The 18,092-nt window shown below is 38.8% G+C and overlaps 1 protein-coding gene across 2 annotated transcripts; it reads right to left on the minus strand.

Annotated features, from left to right (window-relative positions):
- Positions 1 to 3,001: 3,001 nt before the first annotated feature.
- txnrd3 (thioredoxin reductase 3) lies at positions 3,002 to 15,399 on the minus strand. Of its 2 annotated transcripts, none has more exons than XM_069677720.1 (16): positions 15,062 to 15,399; positions 14,336 to 14,396; positions 12,909 to 13,018; positions 11,827 to 11,934; positions 11,513 to 11,585; positions 11,280 to 11,399; positions 11,000 to 11,142; positions 10,455 to 10,570; positions 9,727 to 9,952; positions 9,242 to 9,334; positions 7,781 to 7,857; positions 6,750 to 6,906; positions 5,907 to 6,014; positions 5,378 to 5,473; positions 5,131 to 5,265; positions 3,002 to 4,237 (listed from the first exon to the last, which is right to left on the minus strand). In XM_069677720.1, the coding sequence occupies exons 1-16, from the start codon at positions 15,176 to 15,178 to the stop codon at positions 4,175 to 4,177; spliced, it is 1,803 nt and encodes a 600-aa protein (XP_069533821.1). In that variant the 5' UTR covers positions 15,179 to 15,399; the 3' UTR covers positions 3,002 to 4,174. The 2 variants fall into 2 exon arrangements, with proteins under 2 accessions (XP_069533821.1, XP_069533820.1); XM_069677719.1 differs by having other exon boundaries at positions 11,217 to 11,399.
- Positions 15,400 to 18,092: the final 2,693 nt, after the last annotated feature.

An 18,092-nucleotide genomic window follows, 5' to 3' on the forward strand; every position in this document is an offset into this window, starting at 1 on the left:
TCGGGTATTTCGTCCTGTTATTGTCTTATCCTATGATTAAAAGCATAGGGAGCCTCCACCTGTATACACATGTCTGATTCTTACAGGAAATTATATTTCCTGAATACATTTCCAGGTACAACCACTGCTGGTTGCATGACTCAGTTTCAGATAAAGTCAGTTATATCTTAAATTAATCAATAACCATGTTAAACAGTTTCCCAATGCATTTAAAGTTTATTTGAAACTCACAGACCACTCGTTTCCTTTGATGTTAGTTAATCATTTCCTGCAACCACCATACAAAGTGATTTTCTAGTTACAGCTGTAATGTGTAAGATTTGATTATGTAAGCGGGGATTTCATCACTGGCTTGTCCCACCCAGAGATGATAAGAAGTGTGTTGAAACCGGCAAGTTAAAGTGTGACAGAGATTACTTTAGATGTCTCAGTAAATACACTGTCGTGTCAGTAAAGGCTTCAGTTTCCTTCTGGCAACTTACGAATTTCCAGGGAACGGTATCTTGATCTACATTGTGCACAAAGCTGCTCTCTGTAGCAGCAGTCAAAGGAAACAGTTTTTCAGATCTTTTTCTTTCCAGGCTTATATTTCATTTTGAAACATAATTACAATGTTTTTTTAACAGAGGATAATAACAGCCACGAGCAGGGAAGCAAATAGATTTAAGTTACATGACGACAATGATAGGTATGATAGAGGAAGAGCCCAGACTGAAGTCCACTGTGGTTTGTACCAGCTCTAGTTTCAACATTACCGGTTTTGTTACTTCTTTTTTGAAGGGTGTTTTTGTTTTTGAGACAGTTGTAGGATCGTTGTTGCCAGATATTAAGACACATTTGATACACATTTAATGAACAGAGCCACAAGTGAAGTGAAAACATGTTTCTACTCCATGTCAAGAGTGATCATTTGAAGATACATTTTAGTTTTTCACTAATATGTGAACAAATAAATAGATGCAAAGTGACACCAAACCAAATGACTATATGTCCATCCATCCATCCATCCATTATCTACACTGCTTATCCTAATCAGGGTCTGGTGGAGTTTATCCCAGCTGTCACATAACAACCAGTGAGACACAAAATCACTTCAAGGTAAAACGTAACAAGTGTATAGATACACAAAACAACCAAAAGGAAAGGCCTTATGACCACCGGGAGATAGCAAACTATGACAAAGGGATACAAAACGACCACAGAGATGCTAAATGACTACAATAAGACACAAAATGACTAAAGATGTGCCGAATAACTACTAAAATACAGAAAAAACAACGTTTCAGGTGACTGAAAAGAGCTAAAATAGGTGCTACAGAGACACAAAATGACAAAGACATGGGACTCAGTGGCAGAGTCTGTCGCCTCTCATTTGGAAGGTTGGGGGCTTGATCCCTGACATTTACAGTCACATGTCGAAGTGTCCTTGGGTAAGACACTGAACCCTAAATTGCTTTCGAAGGCATAGCCATCGGGTATGAATGTGCAAAAATACTGATTGGAGATCGGCACTTAGGCCTTTGCCATCAGTGCGTGAATGTGTGTGTGAATGGGTGAATGTGATATGTAGTGTAAAAGTCTTACATACCAAACAAATAAAGTGGCTCACAATGACCACAAAAGGACTGAAAATGACAATTAAGACTTGCAGAAAGGGACACAAAATGATCACAAAGACTGTAAGCAACCAGAGATTTAAAAATGGAAAGAGACACCAAACGAGCTTAAGGAGGTGCAACACAACCAGCATTGTCTTATCGGTTGTGATCTAATGTGCCACTCCTTCCTCATACAGTGAGTTAACTTAGCGTAACACAGGTAGCAGGAGCAGGAGTGCCTTTTAGCTTAGAACCCCTCTGCAGAGCTTCCTAAACAGAGCTATGGAATAATAAACAGCAGTGAGGCATTAGCTCCTATTACTGGTAGACTGCCCTCAATAAAATGGCTCTAAACCATATAAAACGCATCAAAGCCTGAGTTGTCATGGCAGCCCATGCAGGTGACAGTGTTCTCAGATGTGAGCTGGTGAGCCCAACAAAGGCTTCACACCAGCCCAGACCCTATTGATCCAGACCGCCGCTTTTGGAGGCTGAATAGTCCCACAGAAACCCAGACACCTAGAGGAAATGATGCTATTATTTCTCCACAGTTCTCTGATGTAGGTGACATGAATAGGCTGCCCACTTCAACCGGGTGATTTTGATCCACTGTACCTCTGTGTAAGCAGCACTCAAAATATCCAACCACCTCGTCTCCTCATTATTTAGGCATGAGTCATGAGTGCGGGAGGGGCTAGTGATATTCATGAGGGACTATGAACCCTTAAGTGTTCAATACAAAATCAACTCAACAGTAAAAAAAGAACTGTTATAAAAATTAATTGATTAATAACTTGGTAATTAATACAAAAAACTATTATGAAGTTATCATGGTAACAAAAGCAGGCTAGGTTTGCTCGCATTTGCTGATCTTATGAAGAGGCTGGATGCATGTCTAGACTAGTGTCGAAAGTGACATTTTTAAATGACAGTTGATGTTTGGAAATAAAATGTGACATAAAAAAAAAGTTGATATTCCGATATAAAAGTGGCATTTTTATTTTTTCAATATAGTTCTATTCTCAACTAATAAATACTGTGAAATATAAAACAAAGTTAAAATAATTCCTACAAAATTTTTTGGTTCAACTATGAATTCCAAACAATTCGTTCAATATTATTTTGTCATGATCTGAACATGGTCTGAAATAAAGCCTTTTTCTTTGTAATGTTAAAATATAATCCAAAACAATATTATTACCGCTGTTAGTATACCAAGTACACATTCACAAGACCTGCTGGTTCGATATCAGTGGCAGAAAATGGATGAACTGTCTAAGGGCTATTCATTAAGTATCAAGTAACCTGCATATTGCAAAGGAACAGCTACTATGTGGAAACTTCATGAAAGGACATTTTTTTCAGTTGGCTTTTTAAAATGATTTACACAAGTCTGACAAAAGTGAAGGTAAATTCTTCCTTTATTAAATTTCAAAGATAAGTAATCTACAGTGGTTTGACAGCAATAGACGAGTCATTTATATGGATGAACAATGCCACACACTGACAGCAGCCAGAATACTGTCCTCTTAAAGACTGAATATATTTTTTACATACACATAATGAGGCAAACTGCAAGATGAAACAAGCATTAAATTAACTGAGTAAACTTATGAAAATGTTTTTTTTTTGTTTTTTTTTAAACATTCAGTACATATCGGGTAGTATTTTTCATTCAATTCTACCCAACAGTGTTGTGATGAAACACATCACGGTTTGAGAGGTGTACATTTATCTGCTCAGCATCTTTTTGCAGACTTGTTTAGATAAACATTTTGGTAGATATAAAGGAAGTTCTGTTAAAACCCTCGTGCAAAGACAAATATTGACAGCCACATTTACACCTTAACTTCCTCCTAAAGACCCGGTAAGAGGAATGTGTTGAATGAAGGAGGCTCAACAGAAGAGACGCAACAAATTTCATTTAAACACATACACACACAAACCAGATTAAATAACTTTCCATTGTAAGCATGACCAGAGTTCAGAGGCATTTGTCTTTTCAAACCCCGGTAATGTGCCAAATTAAATCTGTTTTACTAAACTCAATTTCAGTCTGAATGCTCTTTCTATTCTGGGGATGAATGACAAGTGTTTGAAGTTGGGGATTTGGACGAAGGGTTTGAGCCACCATCAGGCGCTTCTGCAGAAGGACATCGATCCCAGCCCACCTCAGTATTTCAGGTTAAGGGCCAGGACGTCACAAACAGCCCAAACACATGCACATACTCAGCAGTAGTGTGTGTATTGGTGCTCCTCTGAGAAGGACACTGGTGGAGCCCAGAGGAAATATCAGCAGAGTAACCCCGCTGTTCAGCAGACTGCCCTCATATTTAAAGTACCTCAAAGCCAAAGTTAGAGACTTGCACAACCTCATCCTCTCAGCTTGCAGCGAGCCTGAATAAGTGCGTTCACTAATTCAGACGCTGGTTTTGGTGTTAGGTTTTTGTCCTGAGAAACGACTGCCGTGTAAACTATGCGGCTGGAGGTGAGACTGAGTCTAAAGGTCGACTGAGAGGAGATGGTAAGTGGTAGTCTAATATGAGAGCAGCCCGCTAAACAAGCAGGGTTTAACCTCAGCAGCCGGCCTGGGTGATGTCTCCACCGGAGCTCTTGGTCACCTCCAAAGTAGTGAAGATCTAAAAGGATAAAAGAGAAACACATCAGGCAGTGCAGCTTTATTATGCAGATGAAGGAGGCTTTCAGGAACAAAAGATTTCACATTTTTCAAATGCACTGGTAAAAATGCTGAGTAAAATTATAGCTACTATAGCTCCATAAAATGTGAATAAGTTGGATATATTCACAGTCTCATGCATTCATTTAAAATGAAGATGTGACGGCTAAACTTTCCTACAAAATGGACATGCAAGTAATTAAAAAAACATTGAAGAGGCAATTTATAATTGCAGCACATTATGCAAATAAACATACTACATTTACATGCTGAATGTAATGCTGACATCTTTAATTACACTCATTAATTCAAAGCCTGAAGCACAGTAGATGGAAAACATTTATTTCAAACATTAAATCAGCATAAGAACATTTTACAAAAAACTAAACATAATTAAAAACAATCTTCCCCAGACAAACTTGTTAATACTTCAAGCCGTTGCCAGTTGCTGCCCTTTTGTATTATGTCTTATGTCAACATCTGTGTCTGGCACAGAGAGATCATTCATACAGAACTAGTCCGAACAACCAGCCAAGTGAGGGAGCAGGAAATATTTCAGCAAAAAGCAAAGTTCATGACCTTGGGGAAGCTAAAGTGCAGAGGTATTTTGATTTTTTATGTCTAATGTTTTGAAGTGCATGTATACAGCAGAGAGAAGACATCTGAATACAAACACAGCTTCCTGCTTGAGCTCAATATGTTTTTCTTTGCTGCATCAGTGTATGCAGGACTAGCAGCAGCCAGGCTGTTGTCTCTTGCCTGTTCATCTCCCTAATGCTTACTGCTCTGGATGAGAGGTTAAACAAAAACAAATCTATTTAATTCTGGTTAGTAAAGATAAAGCTGACGCGTTACCTCAGCGCAGGTCGGGTGGATGCCGATAGTGCCGTCCAGCTGCTCCTTGGTGGCACCACATTTCATGGCAGCACCGAAGCCCTGCGTCACCTCCCCAGCATTTGGACCCAGATAGTGGAACCCGATGACTCGGCTCTACAGTGTGACAGTAACATGATCATTTGTGTGACACAATAAGGAGTACAAAGTTGTTGGTAGCTATGGGCTCAGAACTGATAGAGCGGTGCAAAAGGAGTAGTAATCTTACGCTGTCCAGTTTGTTGCAGATGAGCTTAGAGTAGCATCTGTTGTTGTCTCTGCCTGGCACAGTGAACTCCAGAGGCCAGAAGAGACTGTGGAACACCTGAATAAATACAGCAGAAACACCAAACTGAACCTGTTGATCATAAATACGCAGACAGGTTTTTCTGTATGCTGTAATTATGATACACCCCATATAAAGAGAAACAAGCATGTATGCACAAGCAAGATTCGCATGCAAGCAGAAGGTTGAAGGAAACCGCAGACAAAACAAATGCGACTGGACCTGTTCTTTAATCTGTAAAAAGGCAGGCCTGAGCAGTGATGAAAGCATAAATGAGGAGTGTATAATAAGAATAAATACCAGCCCAAGTTTACTCATGTATTCCAAGTCTTCATTGATTACCAAGTACTGGTCCTGTCTTAGAGATACACTTTACTCCTACTTGCTACAAAGTTTATAGTTGGTCTGAACCAGATAGCTCATAGATTATTCAGATGATGTGTGAATGTCTTGTGTGATGTGTGTTTATTACCTCAATGTTTTCCTGCCCGTAGAGCTCAGTGGCTCTCTCCTCTGACAGACCACAGGCTCCGTACTCCAGCGGGGTGAACACAGTAGTGGGAACGTTGATGTAGTCACACTGTGGAAATACAGGTAAATAATTTGTTTGTTACAGAGAGCCTCCTGTTATTGCGTGTCACACGATGAAGTAGTCAAAATCCTGCTCTGCTTGCATAACTAATGTTTTATACGTCTACTGGATGACTTAAAGGTATCAGCATTGGCAATCAGCCAAAATGACCTTATGTGTCATTCCCCCCCCCCCCACGTAATTGCAGAGGCCATCAAGTCGTTCCGGTAGTGTAAATCATAATGTTGCTCTTATCTGGATGGCCCATGGAGAAATGTAGACACAAAAAACTGGGATCTTAAAATGTACACATGTAATGGAAAATGTTTATTTTCCCTTTATGATTCTTGACTTGCTTTCATATTTCAGAGTCAGGCTAACGCCATTTTTCTTCCTACTATATTAATTGTTGTGCACAAATATCCTGAATTTCTTCTTCTGATTGAAATTGTACTCTACAGAAAAACCTGATTCTGAAATGTTTCACTTCTTTTTCTATGGTATATTGAATTCTAATTGAACATAAAGAGTGTTTTATGGAGATCCCCTGTGTGACAGGCTGAACTAGGGATAACTAGGTACACGGCCAATAAAAAGGTTCCAATCAGGATGCTACAATTAAAATGTAAATATATTCTCTATCTTGTTTATTTTATTGCCTGCTTATTGATAACATGTCAAAATCACAAATTTGAACAGCTAATCCTAATAATTTGCTGCTCCACAGTGCAAGTGTATCTGTACCTTGAGTTTTGAGCCCGCATAGAGACGTCTTGCCAGCAGCTTGCCAGCCTGGATGGCCACAGGTGTCAGCTCCCACTTGCCTTCCAGGATGTCTCCAATGGCATGGATGTGGGGCACATTGGTCTGCTCTTCATCGTTCACTGGAATTTTTCCATTCCTAGAGTGGTAAATTTCAAGATATAAATTAAAATAAATGTAAACAACGTGAAAAGGGAAAATTCTAATTACTAATTATTACTGTGTATAGTGTTTATTACAACTTATCTACATATCTGAAACATCAATAGGTAAACTAAGTATGTGGCTTGAGGAACAACAATACAAATAATACAAAACCATCTGTCTATCAAAGGGCAGAAACGAGCCACATTATATTCTACACTGCACAGCAGCAGAACAAGCAAACCTGCTGAAGGCCCCTAAACCCGGTATCCTTTTGTGTTGGCTTCATATGAATACTACTTAGGTCATATGACTGGGGCATATGACTCACTGAGCACTCCTTTAAGCTGGCCTCACGCTGTCTTAATCCCTGTTGAACTCATAGGCTGAACTATTCAGTCATTCATAAAATAGTGGAGAGACAACATAATCAAAGAAAGACTACATTTCCCAAGCTTGTACTATTAAGATAAAATGTATAACTTTATGCAATCCTTTTAATTTTCAGTTTAGTTTTATAAGGGGGAAATGCATTGAACAAACAGAAAGTCAGACTGAATATAAGAGCAGACAAAGCAATATAATGATAGCAGAATGACAAATGAGATAGTAGTTTCTAAATGGTGTAAATTGTTTGGTTTTTTTTGCTTGTTTTGCTTTACAGGGCTTTCTCATCTTGCTAATAAGATTCCCTTCCACTCTCCCCACTAAATCCCCCAATGCAATCTCACACAACCCCTGCAGAGAGCCATGGGACAGCAATACTGCTGAATCACTATGACTCTGCCATGAGTCTTAAAGGCACAGGACCTCCCTGTGGATGGTTGTAATGTAAATAAAAGGCATACACAATGAGACAATAAACATACTTAGAGTTGACTTTAACCCCTGTCTTGTCCAGGCCAATCTTGTCTGTGCATGCGTCTCGGCCCACTGCTATCAACACCTGAAGAACAAGGAAAATTGGTCAGTCAGTTTAAAAGAAGTGCTTGAGTAATTCCAGCCTTAAAAGTTGCAAATGTTTCATTTACACAAGAAAGAACAGGAAAAAAAGAGGAACAACCTGTTATATTTGGTTTAAACTACTCTACTCTTAGATCCCCCTACACAGTCTGGTATCAACCCTGTTTGGCTTCAAAACATCAGAGCAACATTTTTGCTTTTTGAGGCTGAGACCACAACAAAAACTAAAAATGCTGATCAAACATCACATCTACATTTAGCCAAGTGAGGCCAATAGACCGTGAACCAATAAACTTGTGATAGAGATCTATGTTACGACATAGTATTCATCACTTTAATTTTAATCACTTTAACTTTCATTATGGGAGTTTTACAGACAATCATTTTTTGTTCCATAGTTTTTTTTAAATGTCATATCAAGTGTATTTTACAATAGTATTTTTTTCCCAAATAATACATATATCTCATCATGCAACATTTTTATCATGTCACTTTTCATAATCACACCTTTAACTAATCAGGTATTCCCCACCACTGAAGAATGCCAGCAACAAACAATACAAGATAAAGCGAGTTAGCCCATGTTAGCTAGACTGCTAAAGCATTAACAATGTTAAAGTAAGTACACGACACAGAAACTAACATCTCCCAGGAATGATTTAACTTCAAAAGGCTATCAAGCTAACTAGGCAGGGTTGGTAACCTGGTTTACAATGTAGCTTTTAGTGAAGAGACAATATAGACTTCAGCAGCTCATGTTCTTCTTCTTCTTAACAGATGTTCCTCATAGAAAGACGCAAAACTGTACAGTGCAAATCCTGCCTAGCTAGCAAACTGAACAGGTAGCTAGCATTAGAACGCTTTTTAAGCTAAAGCTTAAAAATTAAGAGGTTTAGTCTGTGTGTGTGTGTGTGTGTTTATTCACGGCAGCAGTTGTTCTGATTGTTGGTCTAGCTCAGTGGTTCCTGACCTTTTTTCCTTGGAGCCCCCCCTGCTTGTACCTGAGAAAGGCTGACCCTGGCCCCCGAGCCCCGAGGTTGGGAACCACTGGTCTAGCTACAGAAGCTAACTGGCTACATTTGGAAGCAGCTGTTGAGGTTGCCAGCTTTAGAAGGGCAGAGCTAAGCAAAGAGTTTAGTTTTAATATTTTCTTCAAGTATTTTGATGAAAATAAAGTATTGGTTCATTTATACATTTTTACTGTTCATTCAAGATTATTTTATTACTAAGTATTTTATTTACTTAATATGAAAAAAACTTATGACCTCCAGAAATAAACATCACAAATAACTACCACTCTATTCTACGACTTTACCACTAGTAACAGATGAGTTATGGGAAGGATAAATTCATAGATCATTACTTACAGTGTTGTACTCTCCCTCGATGATCTCATCTGTCTCTGTGGACTTGGCTGTCACCTTCAGCCTGCCAGGAGTGCCAGCTTCCAGCTCCTCTACCTGACACAGACAAATGCATGAAAGTCAGCGGGAAAAAGTAGTTGTGCTTCAAGTTGAACGACAAAACCTTTGACACAAGATGGAATAATGGAACGATAAATACGGTGCCGTACAATTATACACTGAAAAAAAGTCTGCTAACAATCTTCCAGTTATAGGACTTTAGTTGCCATCAGTGGCAACCACTTGTTAAGATGTATAAAAACAGTAAAAAAGTTAGTGTTTCCCTCACCACCTCCTTTATAGCTAGCTTCATGGGAAATGGGTATAACTGATCAAACAATTCAATTTAATTGCATGACATGTATTTCCAGAGCACAATTAAATCAAATAAATTAGTATTTTGACAGAAAGTATTTTAGTTGAGTCAGAGCAGTCTGCCATACACTCACCTTCACAGGGACATATTTGCGAAGGAACTTGACACCGTGCTCCTCCATGTGCTCTCCAGCACGGTTAGCCATGTCCTGGTCGAAGCCCCTCAGCAGGATGGACCTGACCATGACAGTGACATCGAGACCAAGGCCAGCCAGGAAACCACCGCACTCCAGAGCCACATATGAAGCCCCAATCACCAGAGTCTTACCCGGGCAGTAAGACAATGAGAAGAGGTCATCACTGGTGGACAAACAGACAGAGGAGATCAAACAGGGTGGGGGTAAAACAAGCTGTAGTGGTCTTCAGTAAACAACTTTCAAATCCCCATTTGGTTGCAAGAGATTGCATTAAGGTGATAGATCCTGGTTTAAAATAATGACTCGACACAAAATCATTGGAGGTTAGGCTTTGCGGTAGTGTGCAGTCATAAGACCATTTTTAAGTTGCCAAATCAGCAGCACTATTACCAAAGACACCTGAGGATAATGTTACCTAACATTTAGACAGCTGGTCGATTAATGAATGAGGCTAGGCCACCTGTGGATGATAAAAGCCTCAGGATCAAGGTGTGTTTGTGTTTTTAGATATATCACACAATGGCATAGCATGCTTCCTCAGACATCTGCTATTCCAACCTTCTGATCGAAAAATGAGCTCTGGATGGGGCTTCCAGTAGTGTAGATTGTCATGAGAACAGGCTTGTAGTGTAACATACATCATGAAAATGGCATTGTGGTCTCACCTGGTGATGCAGTACTCCTTGTCTCCGGGGATGCCAAGGTAGCGCGGCCTCTCTCCAGTAGCCAAGACAAACTTAGCTGCTGTGTAAAAATTCTCCTTCCCTCGTTTGTTTGTTGCCTGTCAGGAAAAACAACAGAAGCTCGGAGATGTTTTTAAAGCAGTTTCCACAAGGACCAGAGAAATACAATGTGGAATGTTCACTGACTAATGATCACAAGTAGGACAGCTTTTAACAATCATTACTGAAAGGCAGCTAAAGGTGAGGCTAAATGTTTAGTAAGGCCTGTTGCAAGAGAAATAAAACTACACAATGGACTGCCACAACAGGCTACACAACATTTCAAAACAGGCACCTTATCAGGATTAAGGAAATGTTTTGGTTTGAAATGAAGTGTGAACTTTGTAGGAGGGTAGACCTCATTCTATGTCACAATATGAAGTTGCATATTGTATTATTTTGTCAAGTTTCCTTAGACTGAAACTAAGCCAGTAAAATATCAGTACAAGCACATTGTACAATCTGTTTTAACACAACTTCTCATTTACCTTGACTTTGTGTGGTTCAACAAACTCTGCATAGGCATTGATATAGTTGACATTCTTGTCTCTCAGTGACACCCTGTAGCCCCAGTTCAATGATCCAATGTAGTTGTTTACCGCTGTCTTCATGGTCTCCCAGTTGTGTTTCACTGAGTACATACAAACAGTCACAATCAGTTGAACGATATTAAGCAACTACTGATGTGACATGCTTCTGATTTACCGTGGCAATACGGTGTGATGTCCCCCCTTCTAGACCTTCTGGGTCGGTGCCCTGAGCCCTCACCTGTCTCTTCAAACTCCCAGCCGAACTTCCGTGCGTCCTGCATGGCCGTGCCCAGCAAGGCTGTCTGATGCATCAGCTTCTTGGGAATGCAGCCCACGTTCACACATGTTCCACCGAGACCTAATCACCACAGAAGAAATACAAAACAGGAAATGGTTATTTACAAAACAAATTATATTCAAATAAATACTGCATCAAATGTATCTAACTAAGTATCCTCAAGTGGAAATTACCCCAGGAGGTTCCCTTTGGAGTGGGCACAACATAGTCCAGTACCATGACCTTTTTTCCCAAGATAGCCGCTTCCTATTGTCAACAAAACAATCGTTACAGCAACTTTACCCTAACTCATAATTTTCAAGAAAGTTTCTGCAGTCTATAAGCAAATGCAAACAGCTAATGGCTCAAACAAACGTGGTTACTGATTACTGATTACAACATACCAAGATTGGCTTCAGTTTCACTCTTGATTCTTTGAAAATGAGATACCATAAAGACTACCATAAAGCTTCCACAGGTCTGAATATGTTGCACTTAATTCTGTTACCTTTGAGCAAGCGAGGCCTCCGGATCCTCCTCCGATGACAATGAGGTCATAGTCATAAGCTTCATTTTCTCCACTCAGCAGCTGCTGCAGGCTGCCATCTTTATGAGCCTGACAGAAACATTAACACAATGTTTTATCAGTACAACAATTAAGTAGGTCCATCATCAACTGAAGAAGAGTATACAATAAGCTGACCAGCACATTGCTGGTTTGGGGTTTCCACTTCATTTCAACTGGATTGCAGCATAATCAGATTCTTCTTCATACACCACTTTATATAATGACCAGAAGAACATGCTTTAACAGATATAATAATGCTACTGTAGCTAGCAGCAAGGTATGAGAAACTAAAGACAGCTTACAGTGATGACAGAGCATGTAAAACAGGGGAACAACAACTCTCAACCAAGGAATCCAATTATACCTGGAGTCAATACATGTAACAGCCACCTCACAAATGGTTACATTTATAATAAAACCAGCACAAAAGTGTTAATTAACAACAAATTCACATCGTTTTGAGCAGATGCATTACAAATACTGTAAAAGGCTTCATTTGCATTTTCCAACATAAACCAGCAAACTAAATTTCAGTTACTTAGCCCAGCATGGACTGAGTATCCAATTACATGGACAAGATGAGAAGTTAAATTTAATTTTCAACATACTTTTATACAAGCCCTTTTTTTTACCAACATGTCACTGATGCTTGAGAGCGAAATAAAACGGTTGTGAAAAAGTAAATGGGTTTTTCTGTCTCCTCATGTTTCTAGTATTTTCTCAGCAGGAATATGCATGACTCACTGACAGCCCCTGGTTACACCCAGTTCTTTAGTGCCAGGTCTGCTGTGATGAAGGTGGATTGTGTGGTGTGATTTTCTGAGGTTTGGAGAGCAGAGCAAATTCTCTAACAAATTTTATGCTAAATGAATTGTGGGTTGAGCTTCAAATGTTACTTGAGTCATACATACAGGCTTGTTTGTACATGGTTTCTGGCATCTGAACAAGCCACTTGAGTGAGTGTGGGGGAGGAATAAAACCCCTTCAAACAGGTCACTTACACCGACACATTTGTTCCTTACCTGCAGAGTTTTGTCACAGCCGCCAAGGTGAGTCTTGTTGATGAAGACATTAGGAACAGTTTTCTGTCCAGTCATTTCGAGCAGCATTTCCTGGTAGTTTGGTCCATCATCTGAACAGAAGCATTAAAGTAGTTAAAGTGCAAGTTAATAGGATTGTGAAATATCATCCAGTCCTTCAATGAGGGATGTTACCATTTAGGCTTTTCAGATTTCACTTCCCATACATGAACTTGGATTTCAGCCGATACGAAATAAAGATCTGTTACAAGTGTATGAAAGAATTTATACAAATTATTTTAATTTTCTAACAGCTGTACTACTAACCCTGTATGGATATGAAAACAATTATTTATCCCTGTTTTCTTTATCAGCAAACTTCAAAAGTCTCTTTTTCTGCTTATACCATGGCCACTGACACTATAGGTTCGAAATGATTACCTGTTGAAATGATGTTAATCTTTTGGGATAATGTTGTATTAGGTGATATTGACCTGTTGGTAAAAGTATACTCTCCACTAACAGTGGTAATACTCTCTGTCTTATGAAGATATGACTTACCTTTAATCAGTTGTGAACTTAAACTTTAATCTGTATGCTCTGAAGTTTGCAAGAACATTTTCAGCAGTTATTCCAAGAAACATAGGCTAAGTTTTGTCAATATACTTATTACACTTAAAGTGCCACAGACAAATGAGCAATTTCCTTAGCTGTAGCTGTGCGATTAATATATTCTGATTGAACATATTTTCAATAGTAATTACGTTTTTCCTATGTTATTTTATCGTGATTACTCATGAAAATCCCTATTTACCTTCAACAAACAGCTGAGACTGTGACGGAAATTACTCTGTAAGACAGAGCAGAGGGGTTGGGGTTTACTGAGATATGGCATGAGGCCAAGATATCAACAGTGAGTGACTCAGCAGGTTTTGTGCTGCTGGAAAGGAAGACAACAGCACTGTCTGGGGCAACTTAACACTGACATCATATTTATAAATTCTTCTGACACACTATAATGGGTTTTTGATTTATCAAAAAAATCTAAATTTGTACATTAATTATTTATGTACAATATCTGTCAACAATTATCACTACATATATCCTACATATTCTCAATTACAACAAGGGCTTTTAGATTTTATTGCTATTCGTGATCTGTTTATTCAACACCTTCTACACATAGGTTGTAAACATTGTTGTCAAATAAAACCAACATTTAGTACAGCTCACAACCAAATAACAGTCTGCTATCAAACATTCACTCAATGAACTCTTGGAGTATGGTTAAGTGTTATAACTGAACTTTAGAGAGAATTTCTTGTCTTGAGAAACTTATTGATGGAAGTTTAAACACAAAATCAACTTTCAGTACTGCATGGAGCCCACACAGCTTTTCTAAATAGTAAAGTAAACAAAAAATGTCTTACCTATGAGATCCAATTCCACCACATTACACTCGACTTTCAGCTCTTTGAATAAGTCTTTCACCTACAAAGACAAATGTAAAGGAATATTTATGTCCACAGCTTACTGACATAACGTTGTTACCAAAATAACAAGCCAACAACATATCCCTAAATCACCTCCCTATTAGCCCAGATAAACTGCTTTATTTATAAGTCTGGAATATTACACATCCATAATCTAAATTCCCAATATTGATTATTTCAAGAATGTCCTATGGTACAGTTAATAGTCCCTGTGCCCAAGTGTTTGCGGAAGACGTTACAAGAAATCTAAACTACATAAGTGGGAACTTTAAGCACCAAGAACTGCTTTAGAATCACGATGCGTGCCGAATTGAATGTACACCATCAGCACGAGGTCACGTCAGGTGTTTAGTGAGCTATGAACTATAAATTATGTAACTTTCCCAACTTTTTGAAGAAGTGGGACCACGTTCTTATAAGCGCCTAACGTGTTTAAATTGTACTTCTCGATATCATCTCCATCAAATGTGGACCTAAACTACATTTTGTTAAACTGTTTTGTTAATTGCATATCAAAGCCTCAAAAAAAGCCAAGTCAATGACTGCTTTAATGCTGAGAAGAAACGCCAGTAATTAGACCAGGCCCGTGTACTTCGCGGGAGAAGATTGAACTTTCCAACAACGTTAACAAGGATTTCCGCTTCGACAAAATAAACACCTTACCTTGACACAAAACGGACAGAAGCTTTTGCTGAAAACCAACACTTGATTGGAGTCAATAAGCTGCTGTATCCGAGTTTTGAGTTCATTTTTGCCGGTGTCATTTTCGATGGGAGGCATTTTCAAGCTATTTCCGTCTGCTTGCACAGGGCAAGCTTCGATAGACGGCCAACGGGAAAATGAGAATACAAATTAAACCGCACCAACTCTCTTATGTAAGAGGACTCGAACGTTATATCTCTGGATCCTTTCGTCAAAAATAAATACCAGAAAACAAATGAACCGTGGTTTTGATCACGACTCCTCTCTGTCTGCTGTCAGCACCCTCTCTACCAACCGCGCCAAACGTCTTTGCCTATTTCTTGTGTCGCTACTTTGGGTGCACTCGTTCTTGGTCACCTTGTTCGACCTCCTATTCCGTTGCTCATCAGTGTTAACAGGAAGAACTCCACCCGCGCGGTCAACGTCGTGCTTCAGAACAAACGTACCTTACAATACGTCACAGGCGACATAGGGTTGTCGATTTACATGCCGTAAATGCACCGGGCGACAGCATTAGTCACCATCATATTCTGAATAAATCATAGTATTTATTTAGACGCGTGTTTACATAAAAAATATATATACTTTATACACTGTTGGGCGGCGAGTTCAGGTCCATCCACAGCTTATCCTAAATAAATTGTGAAAGTGAATCAGAAAGACGTGGATACAAGTTTCAAGAGGCATATCGTAGCTGCATACTTGTACGCGTTGATGAGCTGTAAACCAAATTATAAGACTATAATGTACTGATGCACATTTATGCTGATAATAATTCTAACATTTCTCACCAATATTAATCGATTTGAAATGAATCAAAGTGGCTCAGCACGCCATCTGCCGTTTTAAATAAGCCATGAACCTTGCAAGGGCAAAGGCTTAGATCGTTAGGAAGTTATCTAGGCTATCTCATGAAATTAACTAAATAAATAAATCAGTAATAACAATGTTAATGCCATATAATAAAAGTTACTGAGCATACATGTCTTACACAGAAACGTTCCCCATTAAGTTTTTTTTTTAAACGTGGAAGACTCATACCTGGGGGTATGGGTGGGGGGATGTTACTTTAATATTTATAGCAACACTATGTCAAGTCATAACCGATAACGTACCTCTGAGCATTTCAGATTTCTGTCCCTACGTTACCTCTATGGGGAAATAGTCGGTTATCTAACGCCACCTCCAGGTTAAAGTAGTCTATTTTCTATTTTTCTAATTTAGACAATTCCCTTTAGTATACCCATACAACGTTTGCAATGCAGCATATTTCTGTCTCTTTATAGGCCATTCCCATGACCATTTAAATACTTTTGTAATTTAAACATTAGCTACATTTTCAGACATAGCCAACAGACTATGTGGTCTTGTGATACTGTATATTCAATGAGACCACATAGGCTATATATATTAACAGGAAACATAACGAATTATAAAGAGTCACTAAAACTTTTCCTTCGAATCAGTGTCATTGGGCCGTGGCCTATGTTAGGCTACATTTGTAATTACTTATTATGAACTAATAATTATGACTGTATCAGTCATTATTATTAGTTATATACAAGAGAACAGTACTGGTCTTTTAATTGATTGTGACCTTACTTCACTACCCATCCTAAATTCACTTTTTTGTTCAGTTCAGTCCAGTTGGTAGCAATAATGCACCTCTAAACTGCTTTGCCAAGGAACAATAAACACTAGAAGAAGAAGAAAATCCACTTTCTTTTTAGTCATGTTTACATGAGAAACAGCAAGTCACAATAGGTAGAAGTGTTTGGGAAAAAAGTAACCTGAACCCAGAAAAGCAAAGAAAAATAAATAAATAAATAAATAAATAAAATAATTAAATAATAAATGTGATCTCCAAATGATTCTTTTAATGATTCTTATTGAGGAATGGTGCCAAAAGATCAGGCTTCCTTCAGAGAGATGTTATACCCATTGCTATGACATAATGTCGGTCAGACAGAGATGCTGAAGCTAGTGGCAAGAAAAAAGGAGGGGGTCTGGCTTTATTTGTGAACCAGAGATGATGTAATCCTGCTCATATTACTGTCAAGATAAAGATGTGTTGTCCAGATATTGAATTACTGACGGTTGGTGTGCGACCATGCTGTGTGCCAGGAGAATTCAGTCATATCATAACAATACTGGTGTACATCCCAACCAAGGCAACTGCTGAAGTTCCATGTGAAGTTCTCCATAAAATAGTTGTCAGGATACAGACTAAACATCCTGAGGCACTTTTAATAATATCAGGAGACTTCAATCATGTGAAGAAGGTTGAGGCCATTCTAAACAACGCAGATCATCCACTTCATAACACCTTGATGGACCAAAGAAACAACGGTGGTGGACAGCTCCTCTCTCTTTGCTGCAGGGCGGAGAGATATAGTAGATCTTTCGTACAGACAGCCATCAGACTTTTTAATTCTTCAGTAAATGGTAGATGAGATGCCAGATGCCAGTGAATTTCCCTTTGGGGATCAAAAAAGTTATTGCTATTGTTGATATCACTGACTATTCTGTCACTCAAAAATAGTCAAGTAAATGATTGTCCAGGTAAAGGAGCTCTCTAACAATTCCGTGTAGCATTTCATAGTTTTAGTTGACCCACAGGAATCACATTAATAAAAAAAATCATCAAATTCAAAGCAGCAGAGGCAGATATATCCTGACCCTTAGTCTCTAATATAGGCCAACCATTTGCTTGACTTCACTTCCCATAATACAACTAAATAGTATCTTTACTTCCACTCCATGCATCCAGCCTGTAACGCATGCTTATTCAAATTTGAAAGACTCAGGCCCAAACCGAGTTCATTTCAATTTAAAAATAAAATAAAATCCATAATAGGCGGCAACAGTGGTATTGAGACACAAAAGCAAGTCATATTAATAATAGGATAAAAACAGATGTGTCAACAAAGGCCAGCTATGCAAACAGGGCTGCCCGTTTCAAGAAAAGGAGAGAGTTATGAAATTGGGCAGT

Source organism: Semicossyphus pulcher, unplaced genomic scaffold (assembly GCF_022749685.1).
Source record: "Semicossyphus pulcher isolate SPU_LCO1_2020_fin unplaced genomic scaffold, fSemPul1.0.p SCAF_3, whole genome shotgun sequence".
In the NCBI taxonomy this organism is placed as follows: Eukaryota; Metazoa; Chordata; class Actinopteri; order Labriformes; family Labridae; genus Semicossyphus; species Semicossyphus pulcher.

Excerpts from the sequence above, each read along its gene's own strand:
- txnrd3 (XM_069677719.1), bottom strand. The coding sequence starts at position 15,178 with ATGCCTCCCATCGAAAATGACACCGGCAAAAATGAACTCAAAACTCGG. Across the intron at positions 13,019-14,335 it reads GGTGGAATTGGATCTCATAG|ATGATGGACCAAACTACCAG; the intron begins GTAAGACATTTT and ends GCTTCTGTTCAG. Across the intron at positions 11,935-12,908 it reads GCTGTGACAAAACTCTGCAG|GCTCATAAAGATGGCAGCCT; the intron begins GTAAGGAACAAA and ends TGTTTCTGTCAG.